General features: G+C 43.2%; 1 protein-coding gene across 1 annotated transcript; it reads left to right on the forward strand.

Annotated features, from left to right (window-relative positions):
- Positions 1 to 4,920: 4,920 nt before the first annotated feature.
- On the forward strand, positions 4,921 to 10,098 carry LOC101170605 (zinc finger protein 703-like). The gene is made up of 2 exons (XM_023960856.1): positions 4,921 to 5,522; positions 5,957 to 10,098. The coding sequence occupies exons 1-2, from the start codon at positions 5,292 to 5,294 to the stop codon at positions 7,397 to 7,399; spliced, it is 1,674 nt and encodes a 557-aa protein (XP_023816624.1). The 5' UTR covers positions 4,921 to 5,291; the 3' UTR covers positions 7,400 to 10,098.
- The last annotated feature ends 4,003 nt before the right edge of the window (positions 10,099 to 14,101 follow it).

Raw genomic sequence — 14,101 nt, forward strand, 5'->3', positions numbered from 1 at the left:
AGCATCCATTTCATGACCCCTAAAACTATTTTCACAATAGCTTTTTGCTTAATTTTAACTTCTGATTATAAAACAGCAACAGCTTCACTCTGGAAAAACTTCCTTCTTAAAACAAGTTATTTTTATTATTCTGCGTTCTCTTTTCACTCATTTGGTCTTTTTTATTCACTTTTACTGATCTATGTCAGTCCATTGAGGTTTATTTGTTTACTTATCCGGTTATTTTGATCTGTTTCCACTTTTCCTTCTTTTACTTTTAGTTGTAACTCCAGTTTTTTCCTCAGAGGGATTCTCCACTTCAGTGATCAAATCTCAGTGAACGGCGTCGCTGCAGTGGGATCTTCAGGGTCTGACTCTTAAACTTAGATCTGGGGGGTCCTGTGGTAGAGTACTCTGTGAACTTAAGTGGGGGGGGGGGGGGGTCACTAATGTGGACAGGTCCCCAAAATATTGTTTCCCCACTTCATTATAAAGCCAGATTTCTACTTTGCATCATTTTAATGATGCATTCAATGCTTTACCATGGTGTGTGTGTGTGTGTGTGTGGGTGTGTTTGTGTGTGCGTGTGCGGACGTGTGCGTGTGGGCGTTGTATGGGTTTCACACATAATTTTGTGCAATGTCTCTATTTTTTTTATTGTTCATTTTTGTTTTTCTATTCGATTATAGTTTTTTAGTAAAGCACTTCGAGTAGCACTAGTTGGAGGAGCACGATTTGATTTGATTTGATTTGATTTGTTTGATTTGAATTGAATTGAATTGAATTGAATTGAATTGAATTGAATTGAATTGAATTGAATTGAATTGAATTGAATTGAATTGAATTGAATTGAATTGAAATTCTAGATGTTTTTCCCTCGTTATAAGTGACAGAAATTTGCCTCTAGAACAAACTGGATTTGGTAAAAATTGATATCCTGCCCTTTATAAAGCAAAAACAAGCTTTAAATTAGCTAAAAACATTAATATTTAGGTATATATTATGTCCTAAAATTAGTCTGTTTTAAATAATCTTTAGACAAATTTATACTCATCTGCCCCAATATATCTTATTTCAAGAGTTACAACAGTTCAATTTTTCTTTTTTCTAAACCATAATTATCTTAAAGTAATTTTATTCCACACTTTTATTTCCACATTTTAAAATAAATTTGTCCTAGAAATGACATGTAAATGTGTTTTTACCTTTAAACTTCAGTTAAATACATTTAACTGTGTTACGAGTCACATTCAACTTTCCAGTTTCCCCAAATCATAGAATGAATTTCAAAAAGAACAATCTGATTACAGCCTGATGTGTCGGTCCTCCTCCTCCGCCCACGGGACGTTTTAAAACACAAAAGAGCGGCTCCATTTGATGGTTTCTGAGGGTCAACAGACAGGTGAGCAGACAGGTGAGCAGACAGGTGAGCTGACTGGATCATTAAACAAATCCAAAGCATCAGAAAATGAAGGAGGTATTCAAATGGATGATTTTGAATACTGCATTTTCAAATGTAAAGGACATGAGTTGAAAAACGTCCTTTTCAAACGATCCAACCAAAATATATCATATTATTTCACTTTTTAGGGTCTTCATGGATGTTCTGTTCTGTGGTCATTTTGTTGTGTCAGGTTTATGCAATGAAATAGCTTCATACAAACCAGAATTTATTAGCTTTAATTTGGTGTTTGGTTTAGATTTAGACCAAAATAACGACTTACTTTAATTTTGTTGTTTTCTGATTCTAATGTTTCAGGTTGAACTTCTCGGAAGTTCAATCGAATCTACTTGATTCTGTGTAAAGTTTAGACAAAATTGTAGGTTTAGGTATCATAACCTACTGAATGGATTGTAGTTCATTTTCTGTTCTTTTTAGACATTGGACACAAAAAAATGTGTTTTGGTTTTGGCTTCCAAACTAATATATATTTTACCTGATTTTACTTGATTTAATGTAAAATGTACTTGTTTTGGTTTAGGGATTCAGCAAATCTCAGCTTAACTAATTGAATATTTGAATTGAAACTACTAAACAACATTGTAATTTTTGAATTCAACATAAAGACCAGAGAAAAGGCCTGTTCACACCGGGACGAATTTCGCCGGCGATTTTCGCCGACGTTTAACGCCTCGTGACTAAACAAAGGGCACCAATGAGAGTGTGCACACCGAGGCGAAAAAACGCCAAGCGCCAAAGCGTCAAAAAAAAAAACGCCTCGGGTTCGTTTTTTTTTTTCGACGCGTCGCGTCGAAATCTATTCGACCAATGAGAATGGCGCTTTTGCACACGTGTCTGGAGCTTCTGAAGTTACAGTAAAACACAACTTGGGGGCGCTCAAACACAAAACTGCCTTGCTGAGCACACATACCAGCGAAGAAGATAGACGCCAAGTAGCGTCTACACTGCCGCGAAGAAATAATGACGGACATTCTTAAATATCCCCGAACCAAGCACCAGTTGGAGCTACTGGTGCTGGAAATATTCATGTTTTCTTTGTATGATTCTGACAAGCGCGTAAATACTTGCTCTCTTCTTCTGAGTAAAAAGCGACTTTAAGAATCGTAAAGTTGCGCAGCGCCACCTTGTGTACAGGAGTATTTCTGTTTACATTAAGCGCCATCTAATGTCAGGGAATGAAATTGCATGTTCGCTCGGCTCATCGTCAGCGAAAATCGCCTGGGTGTGAACACAAAAGACGTGGCGAAAAACGCTGGCGAATAACGCCTGGCGAATATTCGTCCCGGTGTGTACGGGCCTAAACATGTCGTTTTTATTTTATTTGAACACTGAGTGCTGGATGGCTTCATGAACGATCTCTTTTCTGTTTTTTGTGTGATTTCATTGTTTTTGTTTTTGTTGCTCTTGTTTAAAAAGAAAGCTATCGCACACTACGCAACAACAGGAAAACACTTTGCCTGACCAACTTCAAGGCAACTGCAAGTCATGAGAAATGAAAGACAGGATCTCCATTGTTCATTGTGGCCGCGTTCCTTGTGCCTGACCTTCGTTGGCTTCTCTTCTGCTCTGCCTCTTTCTGTCTATCTGCCTTTCCTTTCTCCTCCCACGTACCTTTGTCCAGCTGACTCTCCTCATCTTGGAGTTGAGGGCGTAAACGTGTATTACTTGGGAATTTGTGTTTCGGGGATCTCTTCTCGCGTTTTTCGGTCCTGTGGCGTCAAACGGCCTCTGTTGTTTCTGTCCCTGCTGTCTCCTGTGCAGAGCTGCAGACCGTGACCTTGTTTCCTGATTAGATGGAGCTCCCACTCTCTGCCTCTTATCACAGACCTGACATTGATGGATGGCTGTAAGTAGCTGCGTTGTGTTCAAGCCAAGAGGTCAAGGCACCAGTTACTCTACCCAAATGTTATTTTTTTAGTAACCTAATACTGATTTCAGATCATTAACACAGCCTTTATGGGGAATTGTCCAGAAGGTCTTCGTGTTTTGAAGGAAACCTGCTTTCATGGATCACACTCTCCTTGCGTCGCTTTTGAAGATAAACGAGCAGCCTGTGAGTCGTGTACTAATATCCGTCAGCTAATTCACATTATGCAGCTTTTTGCCCGCAGGTTATGAGGGATTAGGGATGATTTTTTTTTTTTTTGCATTCAATTGAGGCTGTGGAGGATTCACAAAATCAAATCCCCTCAGACTCAGACTATTTTTGGGTTCCAGCTAATAGTTCTTGTCAGCCGTAATTTTTAAGTACTTTAACCAATTCATTGTATAATTAGTTTAGCAAAATTAGCTCATTGCAAAGTCAGTCAGCAAGGCGGTAATGCAATAAAGTTATTAAAATTCCAGATTTATGTAACCACTAATATAGCAGTGATCTGTCTTTATCACATTTTTCTACCCCGGCAAAAATGCCATAAATTAATAACAGAAATTAGTCTCCTCTGAGACTCGTTCCATGTAATGATTTTTATTTTTTTGTGCTTGGATTACTTCAATGCCAGAAGGAGAAAAACGTCTGAGGAGTTTGAGTTGAAAGCATAACCTTCTTTTTTCCAAGTGAACAATTCCGTTTAGAGCTTCCTGCAAACTGTAGTAAAGAAGATTCTCGTTGGAAATGTTGCCGCGTGTCTTGTGAGTGAACTAATAAAACCCTTTTTTGTTTCCTTTTCTCTCTGAATCTGTGACAAACATGAGAAGGAACACGATGTGCTCCCGGTTTATGCCAACAACGGGCTAAAGTAATTAACAAATAAAGAAGGTCACAAAAGCATCTTTCATTTGATCTGAGCTCTTTTATGCCTGCTTGGCTTTACTGGGTGTTGGTTGGGAGAAAACAGAACGTCCAATTTATGCTAATTCTACAATAAAATATCTAGCAAGTCTGTCCAGCAACTTTCAGGGCCGAACGAAAGCTAGCTTTCTCACTGAGATGCTGGTAAAGTCCAATCTATCCATCAATCCATCCGTTAAGAACTGTCCTTCATTCCATCTGTGTTTATCTATTCATCCACCTGTCCATTTATCCCTCCAATAATCTGTTTATCCATCTATCCATTTAGCCATTCGTTCATCCGTCCATTTATCTAGTCATCCAACCATCTATCTATCCATATAACATCAATCCATTCATCCCTTTATCTATCTATCAAACTATCCAACCATCCATTCATTTTTCGATCCAACCATCTGTCTGTCTGTCTGTCTGTCTGTCTGTCTGTCTGTCTGTCTGTCTGTCTGTCTGAATTGAATACAGGAGGTTTGGGTTCACTGTTTTTTTTTTCTTTATCAAGACTTTTTTGAAAGTTGAGTTTAGTTTTCGCAGCTTCTTAAATTTGCCGAATGTTTTTGTCACCTGAGCTGCTAAAAATGTGCTTTGTTGTGTTAGTAGAGATTCTTTTTGAGTTTTTGTTTGTTTGTCTTTTTCTTTAATTTGTATATTGATGTTTGGTTATTTAAAGCTTCTTAAACTTAAACTGTTTCTTTTCTTCTTTCATATTTTAATCAGATCAGAGGTATTTCTGTTATCAAAGCTGCTGCACGTAGCCCCGCCCCCCTCCACTCACGGCTGCCCCCCAGCGGTCGGACTGCGGCTGCGCAGTGAACCTCGGTCAGTGCGCTCAGAACGCAGCAGCAGCTCGGACCGGAACGACGTCCCGACGCAGCTCCTTACCGAGCTCGGATTTTCACTTTTTCCCGCCTGTGTGGACTTCTACTTTGGGTTTCGAACTCGCGCGCGGGCATGAGGACGTCTCAGTAGCGCGAGCGGCGCCTTCCCTCCGTCCTCGCGGGACCTCTCGGGGCGTTCAGCGGGAATATACTGCGCGCATCGCCGGGAGCCGCTTCCTCTCCGATGAAATACCCCCCCCCAGGGTCAGACCGATTTAGTCCGCGGATCGAGCTCAGTCAGGACTCCGAGAGGCGCCGTCCCGGTCCCGCGGGCCCCCCGCTGACCCCCTCGGACCCCCTCCGGCAGGCGAAGCGGCTTCCGATCCGACTGATCAAGATGTTGACGGCGCACAGCGGACACTTGCTGCACCCGGAGTATTTACAGCCGCTCACGTCCGCGCCCGTGAGCATCGAGGTGCGTGTGACACCCCCCCCCCCCCCCCCCAAATCACTTTAATCCTAAAGAAAAAACACTTTTTAAATGTATTTTTACCTTAAAATTGATTGGTTTCTCAAATTCTAACAGAGATAATTGGAATGTAATCAAAAAATCACAGTAATTAGACAACTAATCAATAACTGTCTGTTGTTCTGCATTGATTTTTTTTTTAAAGTTGTTGATCCTGATGATGATGATTTAATCAACAGTCAGTCCAGATCAATGGAATCCTCCGGGATTTGATTTATTTCATCCAAAGATGGAGATAAAACACAAAGAAAAGAAAGAGGGAAAAAAAGGAATAAATTAGCAACATTTTCTGACAGATCTGCTGTGAACGCAGCTCGGGTTTGTGTGAACGCAGCTCGGGTTTGGGGGCTGAAGTTGACTAAACGTCTGTTTGGTTGCAGTTGGATGCAAAGAAGAGTCCTCTGGCTCTGCTGGCTCAGACCTGCTCCCAGATCGGGAAACCGGATCCTCCGTGCTCCAAGCTCAGCTCCTCCTGCAGCCAGGGGGACAAGGAGTCCGCCAGCCGCTCGTCGGCCTCTGGCCTCAAACTGGGGGAGCACCGCCCCTCCCTGGACGATAAATCCAGCTTCAAGCCCTACAGCAAAGGCGGCGGCGAGTGTCGCAGTGTCGGCGGCAGCGAAAAAGCTGGTTTCAGGGTGACCAGCAGCAATAACGCCACGACCAACGGGGGTTCTGGTCAGCCCCCGTGTCCGCCCCACGCGGCCTCCCCCGGCTGCAGGGGCGTAAGCACCCCCCCTGGACAGCAGCTTCACAAGCAGACTCACTCTCCTGCGGGCGCCGCCGGCTCCCAGGGTGGAGATGCCGCACGCGAGCAGAGCAGTCCCGGCAGCCCGGGCAGCGGCGCCCCCCACCTAAAAAAGGACACCGATGTCACCAAAGCAGCGTCGGACAGCCCGCAGCACGCCAACTCCAGCCACGCCCGCGCCAGCACCAACTGCAGCACCGGCAGCTCGGACGGTGGCTCCAACCCCGACAAGGCCGAGTCCGGTCAGCCCGGCCTCGGCGCCGGACACGCCACGCCCATCTCCCCCTTCAAATCCAGCCAGCAGCTCTTCCCACTGCCCCCCTCCACCATGGGGTACCAGGGAGCCGTCATGGGGGGGTACGCAGGCTACCAGTTCGCTCCGAGTTTGGACGCTTCCAAGTCGAGCCTGGGGGTGGGCGGCATGGGCGGGAAACACCCCAACTCCAGCCCGCTGACAGGCGCCTCGCCCCCTTCCTTCATGCAGGGCTTGTGCAGGGACCCTTACTGCCTAAGCTACCCCAGCATGCCCCACCTCGGCGGCTGCAACTCCTGCATCCACGACCCGTCTTCCACCCTCAAGAGCAGCTACCCCATGGTGTACCCCTCCCACCCGCTCCACTCCCTCCACCAGGGCTCGCTGTCCTCCAGCGTGTCGTCTTCACTGTCCCACCCCCTCTACTCCTACGGCTTCATGCTCCCCAACGACCCCCTGCCCCACGCCTGCAACTGGGTGTCCGCCGGGGGGCCGTGCGACAAGCGCTTCGCCACGTCGGACGAGCTCCTGGCCCACCTGCGGACCCACACGGCCCTGACGATGGACAGCAAGCTGCTCTCCGTCTCCTCCTCTGGACCCGCCTCCTGCCACCTGCACCTCCCACACCAGAGCAGCTCAGGCTCCATGCCTGGCTCTCTGTCCCTCAGGGGCCCCCCCAGCCTGGGCTTAGCTCGCTACCACCCCTACAGCAAAGTCCACCTCCCCTCCGGACACTCCCCCATCTCCCTTCCGGGTCCGTACTACCCGCATTACACCTTTTACAGCCAGAGACTGGGATCTGCTTCGGCTCTGGGATACCAGTGAGACTCCCCGTTCAGAGGAGCGCTTCCACGTATGGGATTTACGCCCCCCGGTTTGCTTTTCGGAAGAAGTCAGGGGTGTGAAAGGATCGATGACGCCCCACCCCCTCACCGCAAACACTAACAGGGACACTGCAGCTAGCTAGCTTTGCATGAAGCGGAAGGAAGCGGGACTTGCTGCACACCAAATTTCAGCTGGTGGAACCTCACGTCATTTCCCCCAGAGCTCAGCCATCGGATCACCCGATTTACGGGCAGATTTTCACGGATTTAGCTAAAGCCGCAAATCATTTATTTGATTGTGTCTCATTGGACGGCGACTGTTGGCAAGAAGTTTTGACCATCTGGTATGACCATAAAAACGTTTGCCCTTCTGTCTCAAATATGTCTCAGACCGTTCTCAGTTTAGTTTTTGTAAAATAAAAAAATTGAAACAATTCACAAAAATGTTCAAATCCGGCGAAACTGAATTGTGATGAAGTGGAGGGAGAAAAAATCAAACATTTGGAATTTCTCAGATGTTTAGGGGAGACATATTTTTAAATCTACACTGAGAGGTTTGTGTCACATGTCTAATGTGATTCTATGCTGCTTATGTTATTGCAATCTGGCGTCTCCGACTTGCCGTAGAACTACCGACTATGAAGACACGCCTTTCACCTTATTTTTAAAACGTAATAAAATAGCCAAATTATTTTGCTGTTGTTGCTATAACCAAACAAGCTTTTCACGCTACCACATTCTTTTCCATGTCGATTATTTGAAAAAAAATACGGATTCTAAAAAAAATAAGAGAAAAATAAATAAACAAACACATTTCTTTTTTTGTCCATTTATTTTTTTTACAGTCAAAATGTTTTATACCTGGCCCAAAAATTGACAAAAATCTGTCTGTTTAACCCGTCAACCCTGGAGTTTTCGCGTCCGTCTCCACTTTCTTTTCACCACCGTAACTCTTTAACCGTTCATGCTAATAACGTAATCTCAGCGGATTCTTACGCTGATATGCAACACATTACAGTAGGGTGTTTACATAATCAGCATAAAGCAGATGGTTTTGTCGCGGAATAGCGACACAGTATGTCAAAGATTATGTGTTATTATGACGTCTCCGATGACATCTTAGATGTTAAAGGGTTAAAAGCAGTTGAGGTTTTCGTGGTCCCTGTAGTCTGATACTGGGGTCTATGTAGCGTTGTAGACGAAAAACATGTCGATGAAGGTTCTCGTTTATCCAGATGACGTCTTTACGTTGAGTCAAAGCACAAGAAAGACGATTTCTCGTCAAGATGCTATGACTCAACTTCTAGTAGACGACACGGTGGACTCACCGACAGATAATCAGAACCGAATTTTATTTTACCTCTCAATAAGATGATATTTATCTCTAGATTTAGAACTCTCTGAAAGGAAACAAACAAATTTAACAAACTATCCTGTACCACTGCAACAACCAAAGTTTGAAATGTCGCTAACGTGAAGGACCCAAAAATAAATGGACCAGAAAAAGCAGAAATGGTGACAAAAATCAGTAAAAGTCTCGTAGATAAAAATGGTGAAGAGGCTAGCTTGACTAGCTAGTTTTCTTTTGTAGTCAGTTTATTGTAGCTGTGTTGTGTTTCTAGGCGCTATGATCGGAAAAAGGTTGCTTCAAATTTTGAAACTCTTCAAGAAAGTTGATTTTAATGTCCAGATGCCAGGACTCAACAGTTTACACACCAACAGAGATGATCAAAATGAATTTTACTGGTTGATGACAAGTGAAATTTATATTTTCATTAAAAACTTCAACTTAAAAAAAAATAGTTTGTAAAATCATGAAGCGGCGACCACAGCCAAGCACCCTTGTAATTACAAAAGTTTAAGCGACGGTTTTGAATTCCATTTCCTGTTGCTAACGTGAAGACCTCCCTGCACTGACCCAAGAATAAACAGTTCGTAGCACAAACTTAAAAAAGCTGGAATGGTGACAAAAAACGTTAAAAATCTTGTAGTGAAGGCGCTAGCTCGGCTAACTAGTCGATTTATTGGGACTAAATTTTGTTTGGTCAGAAAAAGAAAAGCATCCTGCATATGTAGATATACAAACACTCTGTTAGCCTTCTGGTTAAATGCCAAATAACATCTAAAAGTGTTGACCATAAATTTAAAATGTCCTAATTTCAGATGGGAAAAATGCATCAACGGGGATCTGAGCAATAAAGAAAACTTACGATAACCCGTCTCTACCACAGGACCAATGAGCACAATCCAAAAACTATGATTTGTGGCCTTTTTTCTGCTTCTGTGTTTTTGTTTTTTCTTCGTCTTCATCGAGGTTTTGGGTCCGGCCCACGCCATGCGCTCCACTGAAAACTGACGGCCGCGAGGTCAAAGTTCAAACTTGGCTTTGCAAATGTCGAATTATTGCACCAGAAAAACAAAAGTCCTGCCTTGTTTCCCACATGTTTGGTTCCTTTTTCTCCTGAAGTGTACTTATTTGACTTCCATCACGTCCTCCCAGGGGCAGACAAGCGCTGAAAACGTGTCTTAACACTTCTTCAAAGATTGAATGTTGGAATCACATCTTGCTCTTGGCTTTTTTTTTGTTATTTTCTCCGCAGGTTGTCGAAGCGCAGATGTGATATTTTTTGTAATATTGGGGCCGGTGACAGAGGGTGGTAGGGGTCATATTTTGGTAAATAAATCACACTGAAGATGTGCTTTTCTGTTGTCTTCATTTCTGCTGCAGCTTCTTGTTGCCCCGAAAATGAAAAGAGAAAAAAAAGAAGCTGAGAGGGTTTCTTTCTATCAGTCAGAAGGTGGAGGATCTTCACCTTTTCTGGATTTTGACCTGCTTTTGTCGTCAACCAAACGTTGCTGCTTTAAAAACCACAATTGCACACTTAGTGATCTGTGCCGGCAGGTACTTTTGCTCTCCATAACCTGCCTGATTGATGAGTTCAGGTGCGCGTTACTGACAGAGTGTCACCTTCAGGCATAAGCCGCAAACTTGAAAAGATTTGCTCTGACTGTCAGAAAGTGACGCGGCGGAGCTTGAGAGCAGTTTCCTGTCGGAGTTCTGACAGACGCTCAGGTTACTGCCTGACTGGCAGTTGTGGCGTGCTGTTTCCCTGCAACGCGACACCGCCGAGCCCTCTGTGAGGTATAGATGACCCATGCTGGCCGCTCGCAAATCTGACAGGAGGCCTGCGGGGGTCAAACCTCCTTTCCTGGCTGTAACTGGAGGTGCAGTTATGGGCTGTCTGAGTTCACGTGGAGGGCAAAGATCCGGCAGGCTAAAGGTTTCAGGCCGCAGATAACACCCGCACTTTGTCTATTAGAGGAGAGCTGACTGCAGATAGGGCGCCGCTCGTCTTCAGACTGTGGGTTGGGACTATTTACAGGCTGCATTCACAGATTTCACTGCAGCTGAAGCCGTTTGAGGTCAAAGCAGGGCTGGGACGCCACCTATTGGTGCAAAACGATGATTTCAGTTTGATGAACAAGAGTCAACATCTGTTTGGGATTCTGTGTTTCTCTAACATCTGGACAGAACCTGCCGGAACCAACTTCTCAAGAGTGAAAATTTGAGCTTGTTAGGACTTTCTTTTTTTACACAAAAGTGGAAATCTCACAGCATTTTACATTTTGATTTATGTTTTGCTTATAAAACTATTACATTTAAATGTTTTTTTTTAAATAAAATATAAATGTTTCGTCTTAAGCACTCAGTGGATTCATAAATGGTCATCACAAATCGCTCACATCAATGAGATTTACATTTCGTGAAATCGATGACATCATATTTGCAGTTAAAAAAGAAACAAAAAAAAGGTAGTGAGCATGGTGTCTGAATTACTTTTGAAATCCAAGGCACTATATAGTTCCGCACTGTATAGTTTTTTAGTAGTTAGGGTGGGAATTCTGACACGGCCAATGTAAAAGTTTTCATCATTTCAACACTTTGAAGTCTTTGTACAACGGTCTTATTTATTAGGTTTTTTGCTTCGGCTAATGGGTGACGTCATATTTGGCGTTTAATTTTTTTTTTGTAAAAAGTAGTGAGTATGCGTAAAACTTGAGTTGAATCCAAAGCAGTTTTTCAGGGGGGTTGCGAACCAGCGATGGAATTGAGCCAAAGCCTTTTATGGAGGAGATGGGGGTGTTATAGTCTAAAAAGGTTTGCACATTTGCAGATGACACTCAAATGTTCTTCATAAACCTCAATATATATTCCTTTTTTTTTTTTAAGAATTTGTGGACATTTTAATAATACATAGACTTGTTTATTTAGAGGTTCGTGCCACCATGTGACATATTTGCTTTAATGCCATTGGTTGTTGTTTTCTTTGTGCCCTTCTCAGGAGAATATTGTCAGCAGTTTTTGAACTCTTCTTTGTACCAAAAGTCTTCCACAACTGTTTTTAGTGAAGTGGTTTGAAAAGGAGTTTCTCATTCACAGTTCCCTCCCACATTTCTGCTGTCAGCCAGAGGATTAGCCTTTTCATCCTTCACATAATACATCTCTATTATCTGCTGCAGCCATTTAGAAAAAAACAAAAACAGATTTAGATCAAATGAAACCCAATGTGCATGGATGCGCTGCGGTAACGTTCTGAAAGTCCTCTGGTCTTGTCTGGTTGGTCTGAGTGAGTTCTGGTGAGGTTTGACAGCTGCCATGATTAATGATGACAGACTGTGGAGCTGCTCATTCATTCCATGACAAGCATTTAACCTCTTAATTAGCCCCAACCAGCGCAGAGGAAAAGGTTGAAAACGTTGTCCTCTTTAGCCTGAGCGTATCCGTTGTTGTTCCGTTTTGTCCCCAAGATTATTAAAATCATTGAGCTCACTCGTAAATTGCGACCATCTGCCCCAATATTTTCTCCGACTTGTATCTAAGTTACAGTTCGCAAGCTGCTTCCCAGAAACTGACTCCTCTGCTTTCATTTTGTCCGCTCTCCAACTTTATCACTTCATCCATCATCCTGCTATGAGTGCTTTTCAAGTACTCCAAAAATAAAGCGGACACAGATGTCAGCCACGCTATGTACTGATGTTTCTAAACCGCCATAAACCCATCACTTACATCCACCCACAGGCAGGGAGAAACCTTCAAAACACGCTTATCTCACCCACAGAAAAGCAGCCCGTTGACTCATTCCCATCCAAGCTTTAAACGATCAACCAGGTATTTTCTAACATTTTTGCACAGAATCGTTTGGACATTTTCTTGTATTGTGTTGTTCTCAAGACAGGACAACAAAGAAATCCTAGTGGCGTAGAAGAGGGCAAAGCAAATTATGGCTTCTCTGTAATGTGCGTGGCCTCAGCTGGTTTTGATCGGACTCACTTGTCAACCCTCATGCATCACACACCCGGTGCTTAACGGGGAAACGTGCTTTGGCGCTGACCAGCGGAGTCCTGGAGGCCAGCAGTGGCTGCCGGTGGGTTAACCACAAACAGGGGAGGTTCAGGGGGGGGGGCGGTTACACCATCCAGTGCTTTTCAGCATCTGGATCCTTGCAGCCACATTCCCCCATTCCTTTTGGTTTTTCACCCTCTTGACGAATCCAGACCGTCGTGACTTGCCGGCGTGACCCAGAGCAGACGCCACGCTGCAGACTTGGGAGGTCAAGGAAAAGCTTCCAAAGTACACACACATATGCTACAGAAATAAAAAAGAGAGGGCGAGCACAAAGCGGGCTGGAGAGGAGAAGCTTGCATGGAAATAAGCAGACATGATTACCAAAATACAGTCATTAAGGAGGAAATGTTGTTTTTGGAGTTGTCAGAATGATTAATGATCCAGAGCAAATCTGCTTAAACGCTGTTGTTTAGTCTAACTAGGAGACCTGATCTGTGCGGCTAACGTACACAGGCATGGTTTGAAAATGTGGCTTGTTGAAATAACGAGAAAATCATTTTAAGAAAGTAAAATGGAACTTTATCATGCTGCAAAATTAGAGCATCTTTTATTAGAATTTATTGTTTCAACATGATTTAAGAGTGGAAATCTATTTTAAATGTAAACATGGTATATCTAAGTACATAGGTTATTTTTGCATTATAATTAGAAAGGTTCAACATTTTCAAAAGATTAAATTTAGACATTAAATCACAAAGATGTGACTAAAGGTATCGCAAAAAAGTCCTTGATCTTTTGCTAATAAACGGTTCCCTTATGTAACGTGTTACGGGTTACATTTTCAAAGTAACCCGCTATAAACAAAATCGCCAAAGTAAACTTAAAGATGTTTTTATGGCTAACTCCTCACTGCACACTTTATATATTTTTCTCTGACAGACATTAGTATTTTTATACTTTTCTCTCTTGTTTAAACTCTCAAAGTTCAAACCTTCATTAAAAAAAACGAGTCCAGTTTTATGGAATGTAAACAAAGATCTGATCCTGATCGAAAATTTGTGTAAATGTGGCAAACTGAACGCATTCTGGACAAGAGACACGGCACAGGATTGATTGACAAGGTCAACAGTCAATCAGGTCGCAGGACCTAGTGCAAAGTTAAAATTAAAAAGTATACAAGATTGCATTGAAAACAAATTGCCAAAACAGTGAGACTGTGGAAGGTGAACCGCGATCCAGCGAGGGACCACTGTACATGACACATGTTAGCATCTTAAGCTAATAGCAAGTGTTTTAGTCGTTATAATGTGCTACTGTTTGTTTTTTCTTGATTCATCACAATTCACTTTACATATG

The sequence above is a fragment of the Oryzias latipes genome, chromosome 12 (assembly GCF_002234675.1).
Source record: "Oryzias latipes chromosome 12, ASM223467v1".
NCBI lineage: Eukaryota > Metazoa > Chordata > Actinopteri > Beloniformes > Adrianichthyidae > Oryzias > Oryzias latipes.